The sequence below is a fragment of the Bos grunniens genome, chromosome 12 (genome assembly GCF_055505025.1).
Source record: "Bos grunniens cultivar Pamir isolate PY7600 chromosome 12, Bosgru_T2T1.0, whole genome shotgun sequence".
NCBI lineage: Eukaryota > Metazoa > Chordata > Mammalia > Artiodactyla > Bovidae > Bos > Bos grunniens.
In genome coordinates this window covers 76,938,144-76,963,956 of record NC_141176.1, presented here as the reverse complement: position 1 = coordinate 76,963,956, position 25,813 = coordinate 76,938,144, and the positions used below count along the sequence as shown (strand labels likewise).

General features: G+C 40.6%; 1 protein-coding gene and 1 long non-coding RNA gene across 4 annotated transcripts in view; one reads left to right on the top strand and one right to left on the bottom strand.

The window, feature by feature from the left end:
* The window catches only part of LOC147361934 (ATP-binding cassette sub-family C member 4-like), a 219,558-nt gene that overhangs the window by 84,499 nt on the left and 109,246 nt on the right, over positions 1–25,813 (top strand). The window contains 4 exon segments of the mRNA XM_086330254.1: positions 188–225; positions 900–994; positions 5,664–5,810; positions 10,674–10,753. Coding sequence (XP_086186380.1) covers positions 188–225; positions 900–994; positions 5,664–5,810; positions 10,674–10,753 — 360 coding nt within the window.
* LOC147361935 (uncharacterized) lies at positions 6,381–24,893 on the bottom strand. 3 transcript variants are annotated; one of them, XR_015138399.1, is made up of 4 exons: positions 24,753–24,889; positions 13,458–15,679; positions 8,505–8,652; positions 6,381–8,061 (listed from the first exon to the last, which is right to left on the bottom strand). It is a non-coding gene; the product is annotated as an uncharacterized LOC147361935 (long non-coding RNA). The 3 variants fall into 3 exon arrangements; XR_015138401.1 differs by having other exon boundaries at positions 15,648–15,679; XR_015138400.1 differs by lacking the exon at positions 13,458–15,679 and having other exon boundaries at positions 24,753–24,893.

The following is a 25,813-nucleotide window of genomic DNA, read 5'->3' as shown; positions in this document are numbered from 1 at the left end:
TTAAAGATATTAAAATGTATCATGCCCTCCCCTGACCTATGGTCATCTGGGGTGTGGGGCTTGGTGCAGACCTGAGCCGGAAGGACCGTCTCTGTGTTCTGGAGCCTTTCTATCCCCCATGCTAGTGAGTGGTGGTTTGAGGGCTCAGTAATGTCAGTGTGTGAATGATTGCTGTTTCCTGTTCCAGGTTGCCTATGTCCTGCAGGACTGGTGGCTTGCACTCTGGTGAGTGATTCCTGGTCTGACCCAAAGTGCTGAGAAATTGGGCCGGGGTGGGGCTTGTTTAACCTCCATTTACGACCATCCAGTAATTTCCTCGAAGAAAATGTAAACTTCTTGTGGGTGGAGTGTGATCACCACGTGGTCTCTCCCCATGTTCCTCTCTTTAGCAGCTTCTTCACAGACAATTTGTTTTCTTTTTTTTTTGCTTTTGAACTTTTTGTTTTGTATTGGAGTATAGCCAGTTAACAATTTTGTGATGGTTTCAGGTGAATAGCAAAGATACTCAGCCATACATATGCATGTATCCGTTCTACACTGTCCCCTTCCTATCCAGGCTGCCACATAACATTCAGAGAGTTCCATGTGCTATACAATAAGTTCTTGTTGGTTATCTATTTTAAATATAGTGTGTGCATGGCCATCACAAACTCCCTAACTATCCCTTCCCCTCCAGCAACCATAAGTTCATTTTCTAAGTCCCTCTTCACAGACAGTTTTGAGCACTGAAAATCATCATTCAGATTTTTAAAAGGGAGACACACAGAGGGTCTTGTGAGCTGGGAAACACTTTCCAGCATGAAATGTGTTTCTCAAATTGAGGTAATTTTTTTTTTTTAACATTTGTGTAAATTCTATGTTTATGTATAGTGTAATATTTTTTCTTCCCTGTTCCATAGGGCGAATTTACAAATTAACCTGTATTCTGGGGCATTAGTAAAAGAAGATGTAGATGTGATGCTCCTTCTGAACTGGTGCTTAAGAGTTTATTCAGGTAAAGTTGACTCATCTGCTCTATTATATCAGAGTTTAAGGTACTTACAATGAGTCTGTGAGCAACGAGGGCTTCCAGAGTAATTCAGTAATGTCTTAACAGATTAACTGTCTGAGTTGCATTTACTCTGAGAATTGATTAGAATAATTATTTTAAAGACCTACTAGAAGAAAAGGGGTTGAATGAAGACTCTTAATTTACTCTGCACTGGATGTTGGTGGTTAAATCAGGATTGCACATTCAGCAAGTCAGCCACTGGAAATGCGTGGCAATTGTTTATTCTAATAGGTTGTTTTAGCTAACTCTGATATTGTTATATGGATGGGCAAGGGGATTAGAAATGGATCCCCACCCTGTGGTTCAGGTTGTTCCAATTCTGTCCAAATAAGCCTTGGCTTTTATTGATCTTAGATGAAAACCTCTGGCAGCATGGGCCCCAAATAAAAGCATTATTGCCTCCCAGGTATGAATACTTCCCTTCACCACACTGCTAATCACTAATTACTTGAGAAGCTAAGCAGGGGGAATCCAGTGTCTGGGATTAGATTCCCTCTCTTTCTTACCTTGAGATTAGTATTATGTCCTTCTCAACTGTGTGATTATTTTAACAATTGGCTTTCCAGGCTAATATTAACATGACTGTCTCTATTCACAAGAATGTTTAGAATATATATAGCATTAAATACTATTTAAAGCATATGTTCACCTAAAATTTTAAATATATTCTTTATCCATTCATCTGTTAATGGACATTTAGATTTCTTCCATGTCCTGGCTATCATAAATAGTGCGGCTATGAACATTGGGTTCATGTCTCTTTTTGAATTATGGATTTCTCAGGGTACCCGCGTAGTAGGATTTCTGGGTCATCAGTTCAGTTCAGCCGCTCAGTCATGTCTGACTCTTTGCGACCCCTGGACTGCAGCATGCCAGCCCTCTTTGTCCATCATCAACTCTAGAAGTTTACCCAAAATCATGTCCATTGAGTGGGTCATGCCATCCAACCATCTCATCCTCTGTTGTCCCCTTCTCCTCCCTCCTTCAATCTTTCCCAGCATCAGGGTCTTTTCAAATGAGTCAGTTCTTGCATAAGGTGGCCAAAGTATTGGAGTTTCAGCTTCAATATCAGTCCTTCCATGAACACTCAGGAGTGATCTCCTTTAGGATGGACTGTTTGGATCTCCTTGCAGTCCAGGAGACTCTCAAGAGTCTTCTCCAACACCATGGTTCAAAAACATCAATTCTTCAGTGCTCAGCTTTCTTTATAGTCCAACTCTCACATTCACATATGACTAACGGAAAACCATAGCCTTAACTAGATGGACCTTTGTTGACAAAGTAATGTCTCTGCTTTTTAATATGCTGTCTAGGTTGGTCATAACGTTCTTCCAAGGAGGAAGCGTCTTTTAATTTCATGGCTGCAGTCACCATCTGCAGTGATTTTGGAGCCCCCCAAAATAAAGTCAGCAACTGTTTCCACTGTTTCCCCATCTGTTTTCCATGAAGTGATGGGTCTGGATGCCATGATCTTAGTTTTCTGAATGTTGAGCTTTAAGCCAACTTTTTCACTCTCCTCTATTACTTTCATCAAGATGCTCTTTAGTTCTTCTTCACTTTCTGCCATAAGGGTGGTGTCATCTGCATATCTGGGGTTTTTGATATGTTCTCCTGGCAATCTTGATTCCAGCTTGTACTTCCTCCAGCCCAGCATTTCTCATGATGTACTCTGCATATAAGTTAAATAAGCAGGGTGACAATATACAGCCTTGATGTACTCTTTTTCATATTTAGAACCAGTCTGTTGTTTCATGTCCAGTTCTAACTGTTGCTTCCTGACCTGCATACAGATTTCTCAAGAAGGCAGGTCAGGCAGTCTGGTATTTCCATCTCTTTCAGAATTTTCCAGTTTGTTGTGATCCACACAGTCAAAGGCTTTGGCATAGTCAGTATAGCGGAAATAGTTGTTTTTATGGAACTATCTTGCTTTTCTGATGATCCAATGGATGTTGACAATTTGATCTCTGTTTCCTCTGCCTTTTCTAAACCAGCTTGAACACCTGGAAGTTCACAATTCACGTGTTGCTAAAGCCTGGCTTGGAGAAATTCGAGCATTACTTTACTAGTGTGTGAGATGAGTGAAATTGTGTTTGGCATTGCTTTCTTTGCGATTGGAATGAAAACTGACCTTTTCCACTCCTGTGGCCACTGCTGAGTTTTCCAAATTTTCTGGCACATTGAGTGCAGCACTTTCATAGCATCATCTTTTAGGATTTGAAATAGCTCTACTGGAATTCCATTTCCTCCACCAGCTATGTTTGTAGTGATGCTTTTGAAGGCCCACTTGACTTCACATTCCAGAATGTCTGGCTCTAGGTGAGTGATCATACCATCGTGATCATCTGGGTCGTGAAGATCTTTTTTGTACAGTTCTTCTGTGTATTCTTGCCACCTTTTCTTAATATCTTCTGCTTCTGTTAGGTCACTACCATTTCTGTCCTTTATTGAGCCCATCTTTGCATGAAATTTTCCCTTGGTATCTCTAATTTTTGAAGAGATCTCTAGTCTTTCCCATTTTATTGTTTTCCTCTATTTCTTTGACTGATCACTGAGGAAGGCTTTTTATCTCTCCTTGCTATTCTTTGGAACTCTGCATTCAAATGGGTATTTCTCCTTTTTTTCGCTTCTCTTCTTCACACAGCTGTTTGTAAGGCCTCTTCAGACAGCCGTTTTGCTTTTTTGCATTTATTTTTCTTGGGAATGGTCTTGATCCCTGTCTCCCGTACAATGTCACAAACCTCCATCCATAGTTCATCAGGCCCTCTGTCTATCAGATATAGTCCCTTAAATCTATTTCCCACTTCCACTGTATATTCGTAAGGGATTTGATTTAGGTCATACCTGAATGGTCTAGTGGTTTTCCCTACTTTCTTCAATTTAAGTCTGAATTTGGCAATAAGGAGTTCATGATCTGAGCCATAGTTAGCTCCCAGTCTTGTTTTTGCTGACTGTATAGAGCTTCTCCATCTTTGGCTGCAAAGAATATAATCAATCTGATTTCAGGTTGACCATCTGGTGATGTCTATGTATCGAGTCTTTTCTTGTGTTGTTGGAAGAGGGTGTTTGCTATGATCACTGTATTCTCTTAGGAAAACTCTATGAGCCCTTTCCCTGCTTTATTCTGTACTCCAAGGCCAAATTTGCCTATTACTCCAGGTGTTTCTTGACTCCTTACTTTTGCATTCCAGTCCCCTATAATGAAAAGGACATCTTTTTGGGGTGTTAGTTCCAAAAGGTCTTTAGGTCTTCATAGAACCATTCAACTTCAGCTTCTTCAGCATTACTGGTTGGGGCATAGACTTGGATTACCATGATACTGAATGGTTTGCCTTGGAAATGAACAGAGATCTTTCTGTCGTTGCTGAGATTGCATCTAAGTACTGCATTTTGGACTCTTTTGTTGACTCTAATGGCTACTCCATTTCTTCTAAGGGATTCCTGCCCACAGTAGTTGATATGATGGTCATCTGAGTTAAAGTCACCCATTCCAGTCCATTATAGTTTGCTTATTCCTAAAATGTCGATGTTCACTCTTTCCATTCATTCTCCAGGGGATCTTGCCAACCTAAGGACTGAACCCAGGTCTCCCGCATTGCAGGCTGATGCTTTATTCTGAACTGAGCCCCCAAGCACTTAGTGAGAGATTAGGTACTTGTTTAGATTTACTATCTCATGTCAAAATATAATCTGTAGTTTCTTGCAATTCAGTTATTTAAGAGATTGTCCACTTGCAACTTAACATTGTCTTTTCAAACTTTTTAAAGCTACTTGGGCATAGAAGTAGCTACTTGGTTCAGGATTGGGAACATGTGTACACCTGTGGCAGATGCATGTTGATGTATGGCAAAACTAATACAATATTGTAAAGTAAAAAAAAATAATAATAATAATAAATAAATAAAAATAAAATAAATATTTTGCTTTCCAATGTTTAGTTAGTTTCTACTGTACATCAGAGTGAGCCAATTATATATAAATATCCTCTCTTTTTTGGATTTCCTTCCTATCTAGGTCACCAGAAAGCTTTGAGTAGAGCTCCTTGTGTTATACAGTAGGTTCTTAAGAAGCTACTTTACATGGAAATAAATTTCCTTGTAAATTACAAGGAAGTGGTAAATCATTTCTCTTGTTCCCTGCTAACTCACATGCTGATACCAAAGCATACATCAGTTTTAGCTTATGGAACATATTGTAAATTGTGAGATTTGAAATGCAGAGAAAGGAAGATCAACTACTTTTTATAATTATCTTTCTTGTGAGTTTTTATTAGAACTTGTAATTGACTTAGGAAAGCCTAGACTGAAACTGTAGGTTGCACATTATTTTTTTTCCCCCCTCTGTGTTGTTTCTTTTAGTGAGAGGAAAACAATGATTTTTATATTTTTCTTTATAAATGTATTTTGTGAAAGCATTAAACTCATACAGAATCTAATTTATATATATAAATATGTTCATATATATGTTTTTATTCTATATTCTGTATATGTAAATCTCTATACAAATTTTATTTATAGAATAAAATACACAGTATCTTTACAAACTGCCTACCATGCTTTAGCATCATTGAGGATAAGGCAGAGATCTTGTGCTGAGTGATGTTTCTTTATTTCAGGGTTAACTGTGTCTACTGTCCTTTTTGGCATCACAAGGTCTCTGTTGATATTCTACATCTTTGTTAATTCTTCACAAACTTTGCACAACAAAATATTGGAGTCCATTTTGAGAGCTCCCGTATCGTTCTTCAATAGCAATCCAATAGGTAAGTCAGACACCAAATTTCTCAGTGAATATGTTTTATTAACACATTTAGTGCCTAATTACATTTTCATATTTGAAAATGGAAGAGATGCTTGGAAGAAAATCACTGTGTATGTTTATCCATTTTATACAAAAAGTTTCACTGATAATTTTTCCTATCAGAGAAAATCTGAATATAGGAGCCTGTAACCTTTTATTCCAATTTATGTGTCTATAAAGATAAATGAATGTTTACTTTGCAGGATGGTTTAGGAGTCCATTTGTTGTGTGGAATATGAAACACCCAGCACAAGGTGCAAATGTGTTGACATGTTTTTGATAGGTGTTGAAACGTTGGCTGTGTTACATAGTGTTAAGCTAACTAGGTAGGACCTTCTTCCAGGAACATCTCTACAGAAGACAGGCTGTGTGTTTCTTTCTTTCATTGCCCATCCATATCTGGGACCACAGAGCTCTGGCATGTGCTCATATTTTGAGTTTTATCTAAATGGTAATGGAAACTTAATTAAAATACAGTATCAGTGAAATGTACACATCCTCTTCAATAAAATCAGGCCTCTAGTTTTACAATGGACTTTTAATTACATTTAAGAGGTTGTGGTACATAGCAGGTAGATCTTCAGTATTAGTAAGAGTGTCCCCAAAGGTTTCCCAGTGGCTGCTTCCTCCATCCTGAGGCCTTTGACCTGTCTTGCTTTGGAAGATAGCCTCCTGACCTGGGTTCCTGCAAAGAGTTAGTGCATCAGCATACATGCCCATTCTGTTCAGTTGGTTAGACTTGTGCTGAGGCCCAGGGTGGCTCTGTTTTTGCAGGTGATGATTGACAGGACCTGTCGAGTCAGGGATGTGACTGAAGGGAGGACAGGAGTAGCCTTGGCCTGGCCGTCAATTAGCTGTGTGATCAAGGCCAAAGTAGGTAGATATTACTGGGCAGGCAAATCTCAAGGCAGGATGTTGTCATGGTTATAAGTATGGACTCTAGAACCAACTTCCTGGGTTTAGTCCTGGTGCTAGTTACTAATAGTAATAGCCAGTCATAGTTGTGTTAATACTTATGTGCTAGTTATTTAATTTCTCTGTGTCTTGATTTTCTTACCTGTAAAATGAGAATACTATTCACACACTTAGCAATATCTTGATGTTGTGGGCATTAAGCAGGTTAATGCATTATCACACAGCACATGGTCAGTGCCTAATGAACCTTAGTGAGGATGACCACATAGTGTCTGGGAACTTTCTCAGTGGGAATAACCACTGCCCTTCCTGTTTCACAAGACTGTTGCAAGGATTAAATAAGACTGTTTAGGGCAGCACCTTGTACAGATTTATTCAACACATGTTGTTTAGTGCAGGCACAGTGTGGAGCACAGGATGGCAAACTGCAAAGGCTCACACAATCTCATCTTATTATGAAGCTGGAGTGAGGAAGTGATTGAAAGAGTCTGTGCTATTATGGCTGTGATTTGCTCTACTTTACCTGTTAATGTGAAAACTATAGTAGTAAATTTGGGAGCATAAAGTGAGACTGAATTTCTGTTAAGACAGCCTCTGAGCTTCTGACCACAGTTCACCAGGCTGTTTATGACCTGTAGGCCTCTCCAGATGCTGATTTATTTATTATTCAAGGATTTGGAGCCATGTTTAAGTGTTCAAGGTCACTAACCCTGGAGCAGTGGGCATACCAGTGTGTATCTTTCCTCTCCCTCCTGTATCTATTATCAGAATTTCATTCCTTCAGGAAAACAGAAGCCCAAATAAAGTACTGCAAAGATAGGTCCCAAGGTTTAGGGGCATCAATTATTTACTCTTTTAGTGGTATATTAAACTGAACTCTTCCCTGTCTTTAATCTCAAAAGTAGAATTTATAATAGATAATTTATGGTTGACTTTGTTTCTGGTATGCGATGTCATGAAGAGAGAACCACATATAGCAGTGTTACTGTTACTGAGTTCAAGCTCACTCTCCTCACCTCACAAAGGACCAGTAAGACTCACAGAAGAGGTATTGAGGCAAGGAATAGCAACTTTATTTGGAAAGTTGGCAGACTGAGAAGAAGGCAGACTAATGTCTCAAAATAACCATATTTTTGGGGTCTGGGTGCCTTTTTTTTTTTTTTTGAAAAAAGAAGGAAAGGAGGTGAGGAAGTAAAGTCAAAAGGCCATTAATCTTACAAAACAGGAGGGTATTTATTAATGTCTTCTTTTCTGCAGACCATCCACAGGTGCTGAGGGTCAGAAAGTCTCCCTGTAAGCTGGAAAAAAAAAAAACCCACTTTAGTTTAATATTCAGGCAGAGGGGCAGGGTTCCCTGACAAAAACAATGAATAGCAAAGGCTAAAGTCAAAGAAATGGATCCAACGTGGAGTCAAAATTGGCTCTTCCCTATAACAGTTCTTTTAATGGGCACCTCTGTTATCTGGGGCCATTATCCTGTGCTTTCTCATCCTGAGTCTCCTCAGGGTGCCACTCTTGCAGGAGTGGCTGCAGGGTCCTGATGGCTGCAGCATCCTTTGTTTACTGATATGGTGGATGGCATTTTTAGTTCATACCAAGTATTTACTAGAAATTAGTTCTTATCATCTAATCCTATAGCTTTCAGTATAGACTGTTGTTGTGGATTCTGAGAAGGGAAGTAAAATCAATGATAAGTTACCCTTAGTCATTTAGTGATATTTGTGTTTTCCTGCCTACATACCTCTGATCTTCATAGATGCTTCTTCATAAGTCTGTACTAGTCACACTTGGTACATGTCTGAAAATAATGACTTATCCCAGTAGTAAACTCATAACTTGGAAATGGTTAGAATCCACAGTTTCCCAAAATGTGAGGTGCTGTGAACAATCTGGATGGAAAAAAGTACAGAGGGGTTATAATTATGTTAATTTAAAGAGTATCACTTGGAAACTTAATCTTGATAACTAAAGCAAAATTAGTGTAACAATTAGGATTAACTTAGATATTTTGCAACTGTTTATTTACCAGTTTAGCACTTGGAATGAGTCTTAGATGGGATGGATCTAAAAGGAGGGAGCATTCTAAATCCACCAACCCTTCTTGATACAATGACAGTATTCCCCCATTCTTTTAAAAATCTGGACTCTATTTCAACTGCCCAGACACTGCCATTTGGTGATATTTTTATTTCTCTTTAGGTATCATCCTATTGTCTCTTTCATTTTGCCACTGACATCAGCTTTTTTCATTTGAATTTGTAATATATTTGTTGTTTAATTGCTAAATCATGTCCAGCTCTTTTGTGGTCCCATGGACTGTAGCCCGCCAGGCTCCTCTGTCCATGGAATTTTCCAGGCAAGAATACCGGAGTGAATGCCACTTCCTTCTCCAGGGGATCATCCCCACCCAGGGATTGAGCCCGTGTCTCTTGTGTTTCCTGCATTGGCAGGTCGATTTTTTACCACTGAGCAATGATGGGAAGGCCAATATATCAAATATTTAATATATATACTTCTTTTAGATTTATTTATTTATTTTTAGTTGCATTGGGTCCTTGTTGCTGTGCTTGGGTTTTCTCCAGTTATGACAAGCAGGGGCTCCCCTTCATTGCAGAGCTTGGGCTTCTCATGTGGTGGCCTCTCTTCTTGAGGAGCTCAGGCTCTAGGTGCAGGGGTTTCAGTAGTTGTGGAACATAGGCTTAGTTACTCTGTGGCATGTGGGATCTTCCCGGACCAGGGATCCAACTTGTGTCCCCTGCACTAGGGACACTGTATCACAGGGAAGTTCCTAAATATATACACTTCAAAAATATGTTTTGATTTGTTTATAAATTGTTTCTTTGAAAGCTTCTATCAGGGAAAAAAATGAGTAATATCTTTTTTTTATTAATTAATTTATTTTACTTTACAATATTGTATTGGTTTTGCCATACATTGACTTGAATCCACCATAAGTGTACATGTGTTCCCTATTCTGAACCCTCCACCCACCTCCCTCTCCATCACATCCCTCTGGATCCTCCCAGTGCACCCGCCTGGAGCACCCTGTATCATGCATCAAACCTAGACTGGCGATTCATTTCACATATGATATTTTACATGTTTCAATGCCATTTTCCCTTATCATCCCACCCTCGCCCTCTCCCACAGAGTCCAAAAGGCTGTTCAATACATCTGTGCCTCTTTTGCTGTCTTGCATTCAGGGTTATCATTACCTTCTTCCTAAATTCCATATATTTGCATTCAGTTCAGTTCAGTTAAGTTCAGTCACTCAGTCGTGTCTGACTCTTTGCAAGCCCAAGCATGCCGGGCCTCCCTGTCCATCACCAACCCCGGAGTTCACCCAAACTCATGTCCATCGAGTAGGTGATGCCATCCAGCCATCTCATCCTCTGTCGTCCCCTTCTCCTGCCCCCAGTCCCTCCCAGCATCAGAGTCTTTTCCAATGAGTCAACTCTTCACATGAGGTGGCCAAAGTATTGGAGTTTCAGCTTTAGCATCAGTCCTTCCAATGAAAACCCAGGACTGATCTCCTTTAGGATGGACTGGTTGGATCTCCTTGCAGTGCAAGGGACTCTGAAGAGTCTTCTCCAACACCTCAGTTCAAAAGCATCAATTCTTCAGTGCTCAGCTTTCTTCACAGTCCAACTCTCACATCCACACATGACCAGTGGAAAAACCATAGCCTTGACTAGACGGACCTTTGTTGGCAAAGTAATGTCTCTGCTTTTGAATATGCTATCTAGGTTGGTCATAACTTTCCTTCCAAGGAGTAAGAATCTTTTTAATTTCATGGCTGAAATCACCATCTGCAGTGATTTTGGAGCCCCAAAAAATAAAGTCTGACACTGTTTAGTATACTGTATTGGTGTTTTTCTTAAATGAGTAATATCTTGTCCTATTCTTGTAGGAAGAATTTTAAATCGTTTCTCCAAAGACATTGGGCATATGGATGACTTGCTGCCTTTGATATTTCAAGATTTCATCCAGGTAATTCACCATTCTTGTCAGAGTTCTCCCAGGAAGTAGCAGAGTGCCTGTTCCTCAAGGCCTTTTCACAGGGACTTAGGGTGGGCCTTTCAGCCTGGTGATGTATTATTACCTTCAGCAAAGGTCGTGTTTTGTAAGAGAAAGGTGCGGCTGTGATTGGGAGGCTGAGTTAACATGAGTGGCTCCACAGTCACGTCAAGGTTGGTCTGAAGCAGTGACAGGTTGGGTAAGTGGTTCTCCCTCTACGTTCCAGATGTCTGGCTAGGATTCCCTTTACTGTGAGCACGTTTCATAACAGAAACAGTCACCTCTCATGGAAAGATAGACTAGATGAGCTAAATTATGTATCGTATTACCACAGAAGCCAAGTATTTATTGCACCTTTTTTTTTTTTTTTTTTTTGATAGGGTCAAATGTGATGGCTTAGAAAAGATTAGTAATAATAAGGTGAAAATAATACTTGATCAAGGACAATAAAGGGCAGTTATTGATACAAAGAGTTTAATCCAGTAATTTAATTAAAGGATCAAAGTTATCTCAGAAAATGTCTTCTTTGTTTTTGCAGGCAGTTTTTCTTTTCACATGTTGAAGTCTCTGTTTTAACGTATGTTAAAAAACAAACAAACAAAAAAAAACCCCGGCAGAAATACCCACGGGAATGCTTCTATCCGGCCTTTGTTTGTTCTGTGAACTTGAGGTTCTAAGGAATATTGCTGGGTCATCTCAGCTCTTGTTTTCTCTTTCAGTATCATTGCTCACCTGGGGTGTTTTCTCTGTTATTCCTGTCTGCTTTTCAGTGATTCAAGCTATGTGACTTTCTAAGTGTTTATTTTGTAAATGAAATGCATTTATCAAAAGCTGCACACAGAAATGGAGAAGGCAATGGCACTCCACTCCAGTACTCTTGCCTGGAAAATCCCATGGATGGAGGAGTCTGGTAGGCTTCAGTCCATGGGGTCGCTAAGAGTCAGACATGACCGGGCAACTTCACTTTCACTTTTCACTTTCATGCATTGGAGAAGGAGATGGCAACCCACTCCAGTGTTCTTGCCTGGAGAATCCCAGGGGCAGGAGAGCCAGGTGGGCTGATGTCTGTGGGGTCGCACAGAGTCGGATACGACTGAAGTGACTTAGCAGCAGCACACAGAAATGCAGCAATGAATACCTGAATGCAAACAGCACAACCTGTGGGCAAAGGCTTCCACTATTTACCAATGAGAAGTAAGTTGAGACTCAGAGGCAGAGGACTTTTACTGCAAAGATATATGTGCTTTTTTTTTTTTTTTTTAAATGGAAACTCATTTTATAAAGGTGTCCTCTTGGCTTTAGCTACATTACTTATCCCCAGAAGCAGTCTTTCAGTAAAGCAGTATCACATCTTGACAGTGATTGTTAATTACTTTAAAAAGACTTTGTGAAAGGTTCTGTTCCTTTGCTACTATAAACTAGGTCAAGGTTGGGTTTCCAAAGCTGGCTGGCTTGCTGTGTGCTTGACACATGGTTAATTGGCCCTTATAATCAGAATCCATCACATATTTTTTGCATGACCTAAAGAGGGATAGGAACAGATGCTATCTGATTTCAGGATAAACATTCTTAGTCATGTGAGGAGAGAAAATTTCAGTCTCAGTGATTTCTAATGCCAGCTTTTCCACTTGTAGTTCTATTACCTTGAAGCCCAGGTCCTCCAGGTGGAGGCGTCCTAAAGGTCATTGAAAGTTAGTCTGGTATTTGAGGGAGAGACCTGGAATGGCACCAGTGTATTCTTCACTGAGAAGGTAGTAGTTAAATCAGTGAAGATGGATAAGATTGCCCAGAGAGAGTGAGGCATGTTTAGGGACCAAGATCAGAACCTTTTGGAAGCCTTGATATTTAGAAAGCTGACAGAGGAGGCAAGCAGAGGAGACACACAGTGAACAGCAAGGAATGAGAGGAGGAGACAGGGTGGAGACCTGATAAAGGACAGGTCTGCTCAATGCAAAGGAGAAGGTGAGCCCACGGAGAGTTATTGTTTGATTTGGAATCAGGAGGTGTTGGTGACCCAAGAAGCAGGTTCCAGATGTGAGGAGGCCAGAGTGCAAAAGGCTGAGAATCCAGGAGATGTGGAGGGACTTGAGGTGAAGACAGGATACTCCTGGAAGGGGTTTGAATGAAGCGGGAGAGAGGCCCATCTGGAATGTAGGGTCTGAGGAGGTGTTGCTGGCTGTTTGGGTTTGTAATTTGAGTTGGGGGTATGTGTGAGGTGATGGGTTGTATTCTCTCTCTCTCTCCTTCTGTTCAACAAATAGGGATTATAGTTGAGACCCTGAGGTACAAGGGTGAGCGGGCACAAAGCCCTCTTCCAGGACCCCCAGGGGAGGGAAAACAAAGTGAAAGTCACTCATTCATGTCCAACTCTTTGTGACCCCATGAACTATACAGTCCTTGGAATTCTCCAGGCCAGAATACTGGAGTGGGCAGCTATCCCTTCTCCAGGGGATCTTCCTTACCTAGAAATCAAACTGGGGTCTCCTGCATTGAAGGCAGATTCTTTACCAACTGAGCTACAAGAAAAGCCCAAGAATACTGGAATGGATAGCTTATCCCTTCTCCAGGGGATCTTCCCTACCCAAGAATCAAACTGGGGTCTCCTGCATTGCAGGCAGATGCTTTACCAACTGAGCTATCAGGGAAACCCAGGGAAAGGAACCACATAGAAACTCACCTTTTGCTGCCTTTGGAATCTGAATTGTGCAAGTAACTTGGAGGAAGTCCTGAAAGGCAAACTGCATGTGGGAGCTGGAGCAGTTAGGGAGTCTGGTCCAGGAAGTGAGTGGAGTTGCTATGAAGTGACCTTTCATCCCAGAGGAAAGGAAAATGCTCCTGTGGGTGGTGGAACAGGAGGTGCTGCCAGAAGCTCAGTTCCTATGTGGGAAGCAGTATTTTCTCTCTGTCACTATTGAGAGTGGGGTCAGGAAGGGGCTTGTTCAGCTTTTTTGAAGGGGCTGTTTCAAAGGATGCAGTTAGTGTCAAGTGGGTTGGAACTCATTCCTGATTATTCTGACCAGCCTTGGTATATTTTATAAACCTTGGAAAATACTTGATTAGTTTCATGTTTATTACATCTAAAGGGTTTATTCCATATACTTTTCCTTATCTAATTCCTTCTCATTCTCTTAAATGAAATCTCAGGTAATTTGTTTAATGCTGGGGTCCAGCCCCGGTGGATCCAGGGAATTCGAAGCGGGGACGGCGTCGGCGAGGATCAGGAAACAACTGCTTAATTAAACGTTAATTAAGGATATAAAGAGTAATAGAATGAGGATAGCTCAGTGAGGAAATTCAGTGGAGAAAAGAGGCTGAAATAAGGATAGCTCAGTAGGAAAATTCAGTGAAGAAAAGAGGCTGAACAATTCAGCCAGAAGGTAAGAGAAAGAATGACATGGGGAGACCAAGTTTCGGTGAACAAGGCCCACACTTTATTTTCCAAAGTAGTTTTTATACCTTAAGTTATGCATAGAGGATAATGGGGGAAGGGGTAGAGTCCTGCAGCAAGCCAGGCTTTCTTCCTACAAACTTAGCATATGCAAAAGCTTAGGTGATTTGCATCATCTTCTGGCCCGGAGGCCTGTTAACATTTTAAGACCCTTTCTTCAGAAAACTTATTTTTCTCTAAAGGTGATTGGTCAGGAGCCACCCTCCAAAAGCATTAGATAAAGTTGCATTCCTACAGAGCAAAGGTGTGGTGGGCTATAACAAGAAAAAGAATTAACTTAAGGGTCCCAGGTTACAAACATTAAAGCTACTACTTACACCAATTATATTAATCAATACACTGCCAAGGACACAGCAGGTAAGGGATATGGAAACTTAGAAGCAAACATTGGCCCAACAAGTGAAAATCCCTTCACCAATACAATTTCTAATCAATCTTTTAACTGCTCAAAGGAATCTGTATTTAGACAGTTTAGAACATCTCATGCCTCTCACAGTTGGGAGGCTCTGAGCAATCACATGTGGCCGGAAAAACCTATTCAGGCAGGCTAGAGGACTTCCAAAGGAGTTTGTAGGTTGAAACACCGTCATACCCAGGAATTATTAACTGGAGCTGTAAGCTAACTCTTTTTTCAGAGAGAGGTAGTGGGGGACAGCCCCCCGTAAAGTCAGAGGTGTAGGTGAAAGCACAAAGCAGAAAGTAGGCAGACTCTGGTTTTGGGGGTAGATGCTCGAGAATTTCCAGGGAGACTCCTGAGGCTTGATCCCGCCTTTGCGTATGCCAAGCCTCCTTCCTCAAGACCTTTGCCAGGGGCGGAGCTCGCTCCCCGCAGTTTAATATTTTGTAGTAGTGATGGCAAGTGTGAAAACCCTGGATTCTGACTAGTGCATCCACACTTCAGGACAGTCCATCCCCTCAAGTGATGTCATTCAGAGACGACATCCCAAAAGAGGGGTGATCACAAGTTTGTACACCATTGTGTACCCTGACTCTTATAACAACAGATGTCTTGCCTGTTCAGTCACATTATAGTTATTGACAAAGGGAGCTGTTCACAATTCCAAAGGAAAAAGAAAGGTAGCATTAAAAAAAAAAAAATCCAATTTGTATAGTGTTCTTGGTGGCTCAGATGGTAAAGAATCCACCTGCAATGCGGGAGACCTGGATTCAATCCCTGTGTTGGGAAGATCCTCTGGAGGAGGGCATGGCAACCTGCTCCAGTATTCTTGCCTGGAGAATCCCCATGGACAGAGGAGCCTGGTGGGCTACAGTCCCTTGGGTTGCAAAGAGTCAGACATGATTGAGCGACTAAGCACAGCACTTGATAATCATTTACGATGTCAACAGCTTCAAAGTGCCCTGGAGTGAGGAAGCATGCAGTCTCCCTTTTGAAGCTTGAGTCCTGGATCACCCTCTTACCATCTCTGCCACGCAAAAACAACACGTCCTGTCTGTAAAACAAGGAAAATAATACCAACTTTATAAGGTTTATTGGGGAGACAAAACGAATTTGTTTTAATAAAATTCTTAGCACAAAAGCTAACTGCATCTTGAGCACCAAATCAGATCAATTTAGTTCAATTGCTCCATAATGTCCAACTCTTTGCAACCCCATGAACGGCAGCATGGCAGGCTTCCCTGTCCATCATCAACCCCCAGAGCTTGCTGAAACTTATGTCCATCGAGTCAGTGATTGCCATCCAACCATCTCATCCTCTGTAGTCCCCTTTTCTTCCTGCCTTCAATCTTTCCCAGCATCAGGGTCTTTTCCAATGAGTCAGTTCTTCGCATCAGGTGGCCAAAGGATTGGAGTTTCAGCTTCAGCATCAGTCCTTCCAATGAATATTCAGGACAGATTTCCTTTAGGATGGACTGCTTGGATCTCTTTATTGTCCAAGGGACTTTCAAGAGTCTTCTCCAACACCGCAGTTCAAAAGCATCAATTCTCCAGGCACTCAGCTTTCTTTATAGTCCAACTCTCACATTCATACATGACTACTGGAAAAACCATTGTTTTGACTAGATGGACCTTTGTAGGCAAAGTAATGTCTCTGCTTTTTAATATGCTGTCTATGTGGGTCCTAGCTTTTCTTCCAAGGAGCAAGCAACTTTTAATTTCATGGATACAGTCACCATCTCCAGTGATTTTGGAGCCCAAGAAAATAAAATCTCTCATTATTTCCCCATATATTTGCCCTGGAAGTGATGGGATCAAATGCATGATCTTAGACATCTGAATGTTGAGTTTTAAGCCAACTTTTTCACTCTCTTTTTTAACTTTCATCAAGAGGCTCTTTAGTTCTTCACATTCTGCCATAAGTCAAGGCTATATATTATCACCCTGCTTATTTAAATTACATGCCGAGTACATCATGCAAAATGCCAAGGTGAATAAAGCACAAGCTGGAATCAAGATTGCCGGGAGAAATATCAATAATCTCAGATATGCAGATGTGCACTAAATAATGCATCGTTATTTTAAAACACGAAATGTATTTTTAAGTAGGAGAAATAGTCTGCTAAAGGCACGATGTTGAATTAAAATTATTCTGACACACAGTTTTCAGGCTCATAAATATTACCTCATGAGTTTGCATTACATAGATTCTAGGCTTTGCAATCCTTGAAGACTTAAATGGACACTTTTCCATGTAGACTCACAGAATAAAAATCAACCATTCTCGAAATAGACCATTGAGCACAAAATAGTTCAAATTAATATAATTTTCATAGAGTTTGCCAAAGTGCCAGATAACACTGGGAAATACTAGAGATCTCTTCAAATAATTAGAGATACCAAGGGAACATTTCATGCAAAGATGGGGATAATAAAGTACAGAATGGCAAGGACCTAACACAAGCAGAAGATATTAAGAAGAGGTGCCAAGAATGCACAGGAGAGCTACACAAAAAAGATCTTCATGACTCAGACAACCATGATGGTGTGTTCACTCACCTAGAGGCAAACATTCTGGAGTGTGAAGTCAAGTTGGTCTTAAGAAGCATTACTACATACAAAGCTAGTGAAGGTGATGGAATTCCTGTTGAGATATTTTAAGTCCTAAAAGCTGATGCTGTGAAAGTGCTGCACTCAATATGCCAGCAAACTTGGAAAACTCAGCAGTGGCTACAGGACTGAAAAAGGCCACCTTCCATTCAAATCCCAAAGAAGGGCAATGCCAAAGAATGTTCAAACTACAATGCAGTTGTACTCATTTCACTTGCCAGCAAGGTAAGGCTCAAAATCCCTCAAGCTAGGCTTTACTAGTACGTGAACGAGAACGTCCAGATGTACAAGATTTAGAAAAGGCAGTGGAACCAGAGATTAAATTGCCAACAACTGTTGAATCATAGGAAAAGCAAGGGAATTACAGAAAAACATCTACTTCTTTGTTGACTACATTAAAGCATTTGACTGTGTGGATCACAACAAAGTGTGCAAAAATTCTTAAAGAGGTGGGAATACCAGACCACTTTACCAGCCTTCTGAGAAATTTATATGCAGGTCAAGAAGCAACAGTTAGAATCAGACATGAAACAACAGACTGGTTCAAAATTGGGAAAGGGGTATGTCAAAGCTGTGTAATGTCACCCTGCTTATTTAAATTATATGCAGAGTACATCATGTGAGATGCTGGGCTGGATGAATCACAAGCTGGAATCAAGGTTGCCGGAAGTATCAACAGCCTCAGATATCCAGATGATACCACATAATGGCAGAAAGAGCCTCTTGATGAAGTTGAAAGAAGAGAATGAAAAAGCTGGCTTAAAACTCAACATTCAAAAAACTAAGATCATGGTGTTTGGTCCCATCACTTCATGGCAAATAGATGGGGTAAAAGTGGTTACAGTGACAGATTTTATTTTCTTGGGTTGCAAAATCACTTGTGGCTCCTCACGCACAACATACATTTTGAGATAACATTGGCTCAAGGTGTTTTCCTGGGCCATAAAATGATTGACATGAATCTTGAAGAAAGGTAGGTTTCCAAGCAAAGACATAGTCTCATTAACATAGCTTAAGAGAATATTTGCATGAGTAAAACATACTGGTTTGTCAAGTCTGTTCTGAGTCTTAGGCAGAACTGAGTTGAAGACAGAGCCCAGGGTAAATACATAGTTCATTATCATAGCTTAAGAAAAGCATTTCCATAAGAAAAATGCATTGGTTAGCTCAAGGTTTGAGTAAAGTTCTGGTGGAACTAGGTGTCTTAGTGGCAACACAGAACTTTAAAAGAAACCTCCTTTTAATTTTGTATAGAAAAAGAAAAAAAAAACCTGACACTTGTAGTTTGTTTCTTCCTGCCCTTTAAGAGAGAGAGAGAGAAAAAATGTCTGACACTTAGCAGCCTATTTCCTCCCTTTGGAGACCCCTAGCCTTCCTGCCTGTTACCTTCTCATGTTTACCTTTATTGGCTCTTATGACTTATGATTTTGTATCCTAAGAAGTCTTTATCTTTAGAAGCATGAAGATATTTTCCTGTTGTTCTAGTTTTTTTTTTTTTTTAAGAAACTGATACATTTTGCATTAATTTTTACATATCAAAGTGTATTTAGTTGTGAGGTTTATTTTTCCCAGTTATTCTAGCCAAGTTTGTTAACGACTTTTATACACTGAATTGGCACCTTGATTTAAAATCATTTGACTATATGTGAGGAAGTCTGTGTCTGGGTCTTTGTTTTGTTCCACAAATCTTTTTGGTTCAATTTATTCCTGAATATTTAATGAGTTCAGTTCAAGTGAGTTCCGTTCAGTCACTCAGTCAAGTCCGACTCTTTGTCACCCCATGGACTGAAGCATTCCAGGCTTTCCTGTCCCTAACCAACTCCCAGAGCTTGCTTAAACTCATGTGCTTTGAATCAGTGATGCCATCCAACCATCTCATTCTCTGTATTCCCCTTCTCCTCCTGCTGTCAATCTTTCCCAGCATCAGGGTCTTTTCAAACGAGTCAGTTCTTCACATCAGGTGGCCAAAGCATTGAAGTTTCAGCTTCAACATCAGTCCTTCCAATGAGTATTCAGGACTGATTTCCTTTAGGGTTGACTGATTTGATCTCCTTGCTGTCCAAGGGACTCTGAAGAGTCTTCTCCAACACCAGAGTTCAAAAGCATCCATTTGAATGCAAAGAAAAAATACCATTTTCAAATGCTCATTGCTAGTATATAGAAAGCAATTGATTTATTAGAGAATTCACTTTGCATTTCCTGGAGTTGGTAGTGTTTTCTAAAATTCTATAGGATTTTGTACATATACAATCATGTCAGCTACTTGTCTGTTGTTAACAAGAATGTAAGTAATTTGCAAGCTAGAGGCAAACAGATCATATATTCAAACTTTGCTTTTGAGAGTGTTATAGTCACGTGTTCTGGGAAACAAACTCACTCAGAATGACGATGCAGATAGTGGAGTGCAGTTTATTACACCGGCGGGCCTGTTGCAGGAAGGGGGAGCCCTTCCAGGGCCCGAAACTGGGCTCTCATCTAACACTCAGAAATGAATTATCCAAAGAGACACATGTGCTGACAGAGCAAGAGATTTTACTGGGAAAGGGCACCCAGGTGGAGAGCAGTAGGGTAAGGGAACCCAGGAGAACTGTTCTGCCACGTGGCTCACAATGTCAGGTTTTATGGTGATGGGATTAGTTTCCGGGTGGTCTTGGACCAATCATTCTAATTCAGAGTCTTTCCTGGTGGCGCACACATTGCTTAGCCAAGATGGATGCCAGTGAGAGGGATTCTGGGAAGTGGACAGACATGCGGTGTCTCCTTTAGACCTTTCCCGAGCTCTTCTGGTAGGTGGTGGCTTATTAGTTCCGTATTCCTTATCAGGATCTCCTGTCATAAAACAACTTATGCAAATGGTTACTATGGTACCTGGCCAGGGTGGGCAGTTTCAATCAGTGTGCTTCCCCTAACAACTCCCCTCTGAAAGACTTCATACTCAAGATATTTCTTGGGAATTGGGGCGGAGGTCTCTTTCTTCTATAACTTCTTCCTCCTGTGCATGGGGGTAGGCCTGCCTAGCAGAACAGAAGTCTCTCTCTCTACCTGATTTAAGTTGGGGTGTTCCACATCTGAAACCAGCTTCCACCCTTGTAGTAACAGCAATTTAGTTTGAAACTGTTGGCCTCTCTCAGAGATGAAGTCTCCTTGAAGTGCCAGGTCCAGACTGGGTTTCAGGCCTATTCTTCTAAAAAGAAATGAGATTTACTTTGTTTACTAAATTCCAGTTATCACTCCTCCAACTACTTCTAATTGGGTCTGTTACACCATAATGGCAGACCAAGGGATTGAGATTTTAATTATACAAGATTCAGATCTAGAACTTGGAACTCAGAAATACTTCCAATTCAGTGTCTATACTACAAGCTGAGGCAGTCCTATGCTCCATTTTGACAGGAAGTTATCATAGTCATAGTTGCCTAGTTCCCTAAATTAAAACCGAGTAGAACTCTGTGGGGCTCTGGAGTAGAGATCAGTTCTGTGTTCTCCATTTCTTGTCTGTAGGATATAGGCTTCATTCAGTCTCCTTGACCTTCCCTGAGTTCCAAAGGGTGGATTCAAACAATTGGTAATCAGGGAAGGGAGGGGATACAGAAGCAGGAGAAACAATCAAAGGTTGGTACAGCCTCCAGACAGAGTCCTGGTTCCTATTCAAAGAAATATGCATAACAATGTCTTTGAGCCCCCACACCAGGTGGAGGATGGTAACTTCAGACTGAACACAAGATTCCTGGAGCACAGCTCTATTGCCTCACCACCAACCAATCAAAAAGGGTCACAAACCCTGCAACCCTCACCCCAAATGTTGCCTTCTATTTCCAGGGACCAGAGATGACCATCCTGTTAGGTCTCCTGTAAGTACCTGGTAAAAAAGTCCTTCCATCTAGGTTGGAGACAGTCCCTTAAATTATGTCTTTTTCCAGTCCTGGTTGCAGGTCATGAGGCATCTGATCTTCATCCAAAGATAGATTACTGAGATAAGCTTCAGAAACAAACTTAGGGTGTTCTTTAAGAATTCAATTAAATTTTACATTAATATCACATAACAGCAAATAACTATCTAAGAGATGAGTCTTACTAGCTGCAGACCTCCATTAACAAACTGGGATTTAACATTTTTTTGAAATATCTTTTTCTCCCTAAAGTTACCCTCATTTTTATCAAATATAACCAAATTAAGGCTAGTTTGTTTGCAAAATAGATCTGTTCTCCCTAATTTAGTCTGATGATTTATATGACCATAATTGATTATAGACTTTTTATTTTGCTGAAACATTTATAGAGTCTCAGACTGAACTTTTAAAATAAAACAGGGCTGGGAAACTCACACCAAAGGCTTATCACAGATTTTGCCTAACAAATCTAGGTGAATTCTTCCCTTTTTAAGGTCTCAAAAATTCCTTGAGATTTTTGTACCTGTGCAATAATTTTCCTAACTCATTTGATAAACTTACTGGAAACCTAAGAATTTCAAATTTCTGGAGGAGTCAGAGAGAAAATATAATTATTTTGTTTATAACATTTAATTTGAGAGGAAGGTTTTTCCTACTCACTGAAAAACTGTAATTTTTCAGATAGAAACCATAAAAGTTATAAGCATATTCAGTCCTTTTGTTAACTTTTGTGAAGTCATCAGGTTTTCCATTAGAATACCAGGACATATCAGAATGTTAAGAACTCCATATAATTTCTAGGATATCCGTATTAGTAATTTTACCATACATTATAACAGGAGCGGATTTATTACTCATTTGATAACCTTTTTCATGTAATTTAACCAACCAAATAAACACAGTTTAACATCTCTCTTTGGGATGATTCAGGGGCCCTCTGAAGCACCCCAAAGTTAGCTAGAGGTCAAAGGAACTTCAAAAGAATTCGATTTAGGAAGATTTATCAAAAAGATCAGTTAAAAGCATTTAGAACATTTGGTCAGATTTAGTCGATGTTGATGGGAACATCATTTAGCTTGTTGATATGTCACAATGGGCATAAATACCAAGGCTCAAGGTCTAGTGAAAGTCAGTTCCGCCATCTTGGACCTAGTTGACTCTAAGCAGTTTTCTTATGGCTGTGTCATTTCTAACAAAATCCATTTATCTAACTAATTGTAATCCAATTTTAGAAAATCCTGATCATGCATAACTCTTTAGTATTTTTTGCACCTTTTTGTTTCTTTTTTTTTTTAATACTGAAAACACACTTCTTACTTTCATTTAGCAACCAAGAACTAACTTTTATATTAGCATTTTATAGATTGCTGAGTATAAATATCAGTGATAATTTCTAAAACTCTTGCTTTCTTAGAACATTTTAGGATGTCCCCAAACATTATTCATTTATAGTCCCAAATCTCTTTAGTTTCTCTGTAAAAGGAAATTAGTGTTTAATAGTAAATGTTTCAAAATCTTATTTTATTTGGAAATGACTTAACTATTCAATAGACTTCCAACACTTAGCACACTTAGCACAAACTTTTGAAATTTAAGTTATGCCAATCTGGAGAGACTATTTTAGACAGATATTTCTAAAGAATAATTATTCTTAATAGAGTTATATAAAAGCTCATATCGCATTTACATTTTTTAGAAGTTTCTTCACTCGAGGTAATTTCCTTGTTGACAAACTTGTAACATATATAATATTTAACTTATATTAAACCTAGGTACAATGAAAATATCCTACTTAATGTTAATTACTCTAAGACATGTCTATATGAGATAGGTCAACAAACAAACATTAATATCAGGTATTTAATAGTGAATATTCCCCAGTTCACATGACCTGGAATTTATTGTTTAATTTGGAATTATTTGATTTGCTGGGAGAAATATCAACAACCTCAGATATGCAGATGACACCACCCTTAGGGCAGAAAGTGAAGAGGAACTAAAAAGCCCCTTGATGAATGTGAAAGAGGAGAGTGAAAAAGTTGGCTTAAAGCTCAACATCCAGAAAACTAAGATCATGGCATCTGGTCCCACCACTTCATGGGAAATAGATGGGGAAACAGTGGAAACAGTGTCAGGCTTTATTTTTTGGGGCTCCAAAACCACTGCAGATGGTGACTGCAGCCATGAAATTAAAAGACGTTTACTCCTTGGAAGAAAAGTTATGACCAACCTAGATAGCATTTTGAAAGCAGAGACATTACTTTGCCAACAAAGGTCCATCTAGTCAAGGCTATGGTTTTTCCAGTGGTCATGTATGGATGTGAGAGTTGGACTATGAAGAAAGCTGAGCACTGAAGAATTGATGCTTTTGAACTGTGGTGTTGGAGAAGACTCTTGAGAGTCCCTTGGACTGCAAGGAGATCCAATCAGTCCATTCTGAAGGAGATCAGCCCTGGGTGTTCTTTGGAAGGAATGATGCTAAAGCTGAAACTCCAGTACTTTGGCCACCTCATGCAGAGTTGACTCATTGGAAAAGACTCTGATGCTGGGAGGGATTGGGGGCAGAAGGAGAAGGGGACGACAGGGGATGAGATTGCTGGATGGCATCACTGATTCGATGGACGTGAGTCTGAGTGAACTCCGGGAGTTGGTGATGGACAGGGAGGCCTGGCGTGCTGCGATTCAGGGGGTTGCAAAGAGTCAGACACGACTGAGCGACTGAACCGAACTGAACTGAACCTTTTTTTAAGCCAAATAAATAGAGGTCATTTACAAATTAACCTCAAAAATATTACCCAGAGATAAAGACATACCACGACATATTTAGACAGACACAGTGCAAGACCTAGCTTCATTTTCTAAGTTTAGTCATGAATTAGATACTACAATATAAAATTTACTAGTTTATTAAAAAAATAGTTGAAATAAATAAAAATTTTAAAGTCTTTTCCCCCTTTTTCCTCAGTGTCAGGAGTTAGAGATGGTCTAGATAAGTGTTCCTGAGAGCCCTGGTCTCAGGCACAGGGAAAGAAAATCAAGTTCTAACAAAATGGCGGCAGGTCTAAACCAAATGGTGGCCAGACAAAGCAAAACAGCCATCAAAAATCACAACACAGAACACAGAGTTAAAACACACACATATAAACCTGGCAGTCCTCAACAGACACTCCCTTAAATACAAGAATACAGTCTCTCAGAAAACCTCCTGTAGAGACACAGAACTTCAGATCCAAGTACTAACATCAAAGATTTCAAAGGGAGGAAAGGAAGCCAGATTGAAAGAAGAAGGGGGAGGAGGCGGGAGAGGGGGGCCAAAGGGGTGGCCTTACAGACGTCTCCTGCCACTTACAGATACCCAAGCATTATGGGACTTTACCCTGGGCCTCCAGAGAAGGGAGGACTGGATCTCGGCCCTACCAGAAATCAGACCAGGCCAGAACCAGAATTTGAGTTCTCTGCCAAGAGGAGGTGACCAGTCTCCAATCCTCAGCTCAGGCTGAGGGCCCTTCGACCAGATTCCTGTGTCCAGGACCGGGGGACTAGAAAAATGGGGAAGGATAGGAAGGGTTAAGGAGAGGAAAGAGAGAGGGAAGGGGAGAGAGGTCAATAAAGTCTCTTGTTCCTTACCGGTCGGGGCACTCTGGGCAGTTGTCTGCATCAGGAGGAGACCAGGGACAAAAGGGTCCCAGTTACGGCCGCTGGGTGTGGTCCATTGGCAGGCAAGCTGGCCCCTGAGTACCCCGAGTGGTCGAGATGTCAGTCTCCGCGAAGAAGAGTCCCGCCAGAGTCACCATTTGTTGCAGGAAGGGGGACCCCTTCCAGGGCCCTAAACTGGGCTCTCGTCTAACACTCGGAAATGAATTGTCCGAGGAGACACATGTGCTAACAGAGCAAGAGATTTTCTTGGGAAAGGGCACCCGGGTGGAGAGCAGTAGGGTAAGGGAACCCAGGAGAACTTCTCTGCCACGTGGCTCACAATGTCGGGTTTTATGGTGATGGGATTAGTTTCCTGGTGGTCTTTGACCAATCATTCTAATTCAGTCTTTCCTGATGGCGCACACATTGCTCAGCCAAGATGGATGCCAGTGAGAGGGATTCTGGGAAGTGGACAGACATGCGGTGTCTCCTTTAGACCTTTCCTGAACTCTTCTGGTTGGTGGTGGCTTATTAGTTCCGTATTTCTTATCAGGATCTCCTGTCATAAAACAACTCATGCAAAGGGTTACTATGGTACCTAGCCAGGGTGGGCAGTTTCAATCAGTGTGCTTCCCCTAATAGGCCCAAGGCAAGGTCTCCTCTTAGCCAAAGACCCCAACCAGCATTTGTGAAAATCTTTTATACCCCATGTGTACGTGTCCGAACCCACCACCCCAATTTCCTTGAGACTTACATAAAACAAAGGAAGGGTAAATACAATCACAATAACCCCATTATTCAAGTGTTACAAGTGTTAGGTGTTCAAACAGTTAATAATCAATAAGCCTGCAGTTCCATAGATACAGAAAGAATTTATGACCTGTCCAGAGGCAGGGGTGATTAGAGTCTGTTTTCTTTTAGGTGATGAGTAACCTGGATGTGATCTTCAAGATTCCCCTGTCCAGAGGGGGTCTTATCCTTCTATTGTAGTTTACATAGGCACTAAGCACAGAGTCCAGAGTCCGTTGGAGAGGTGGCTGAGCATGATCAGC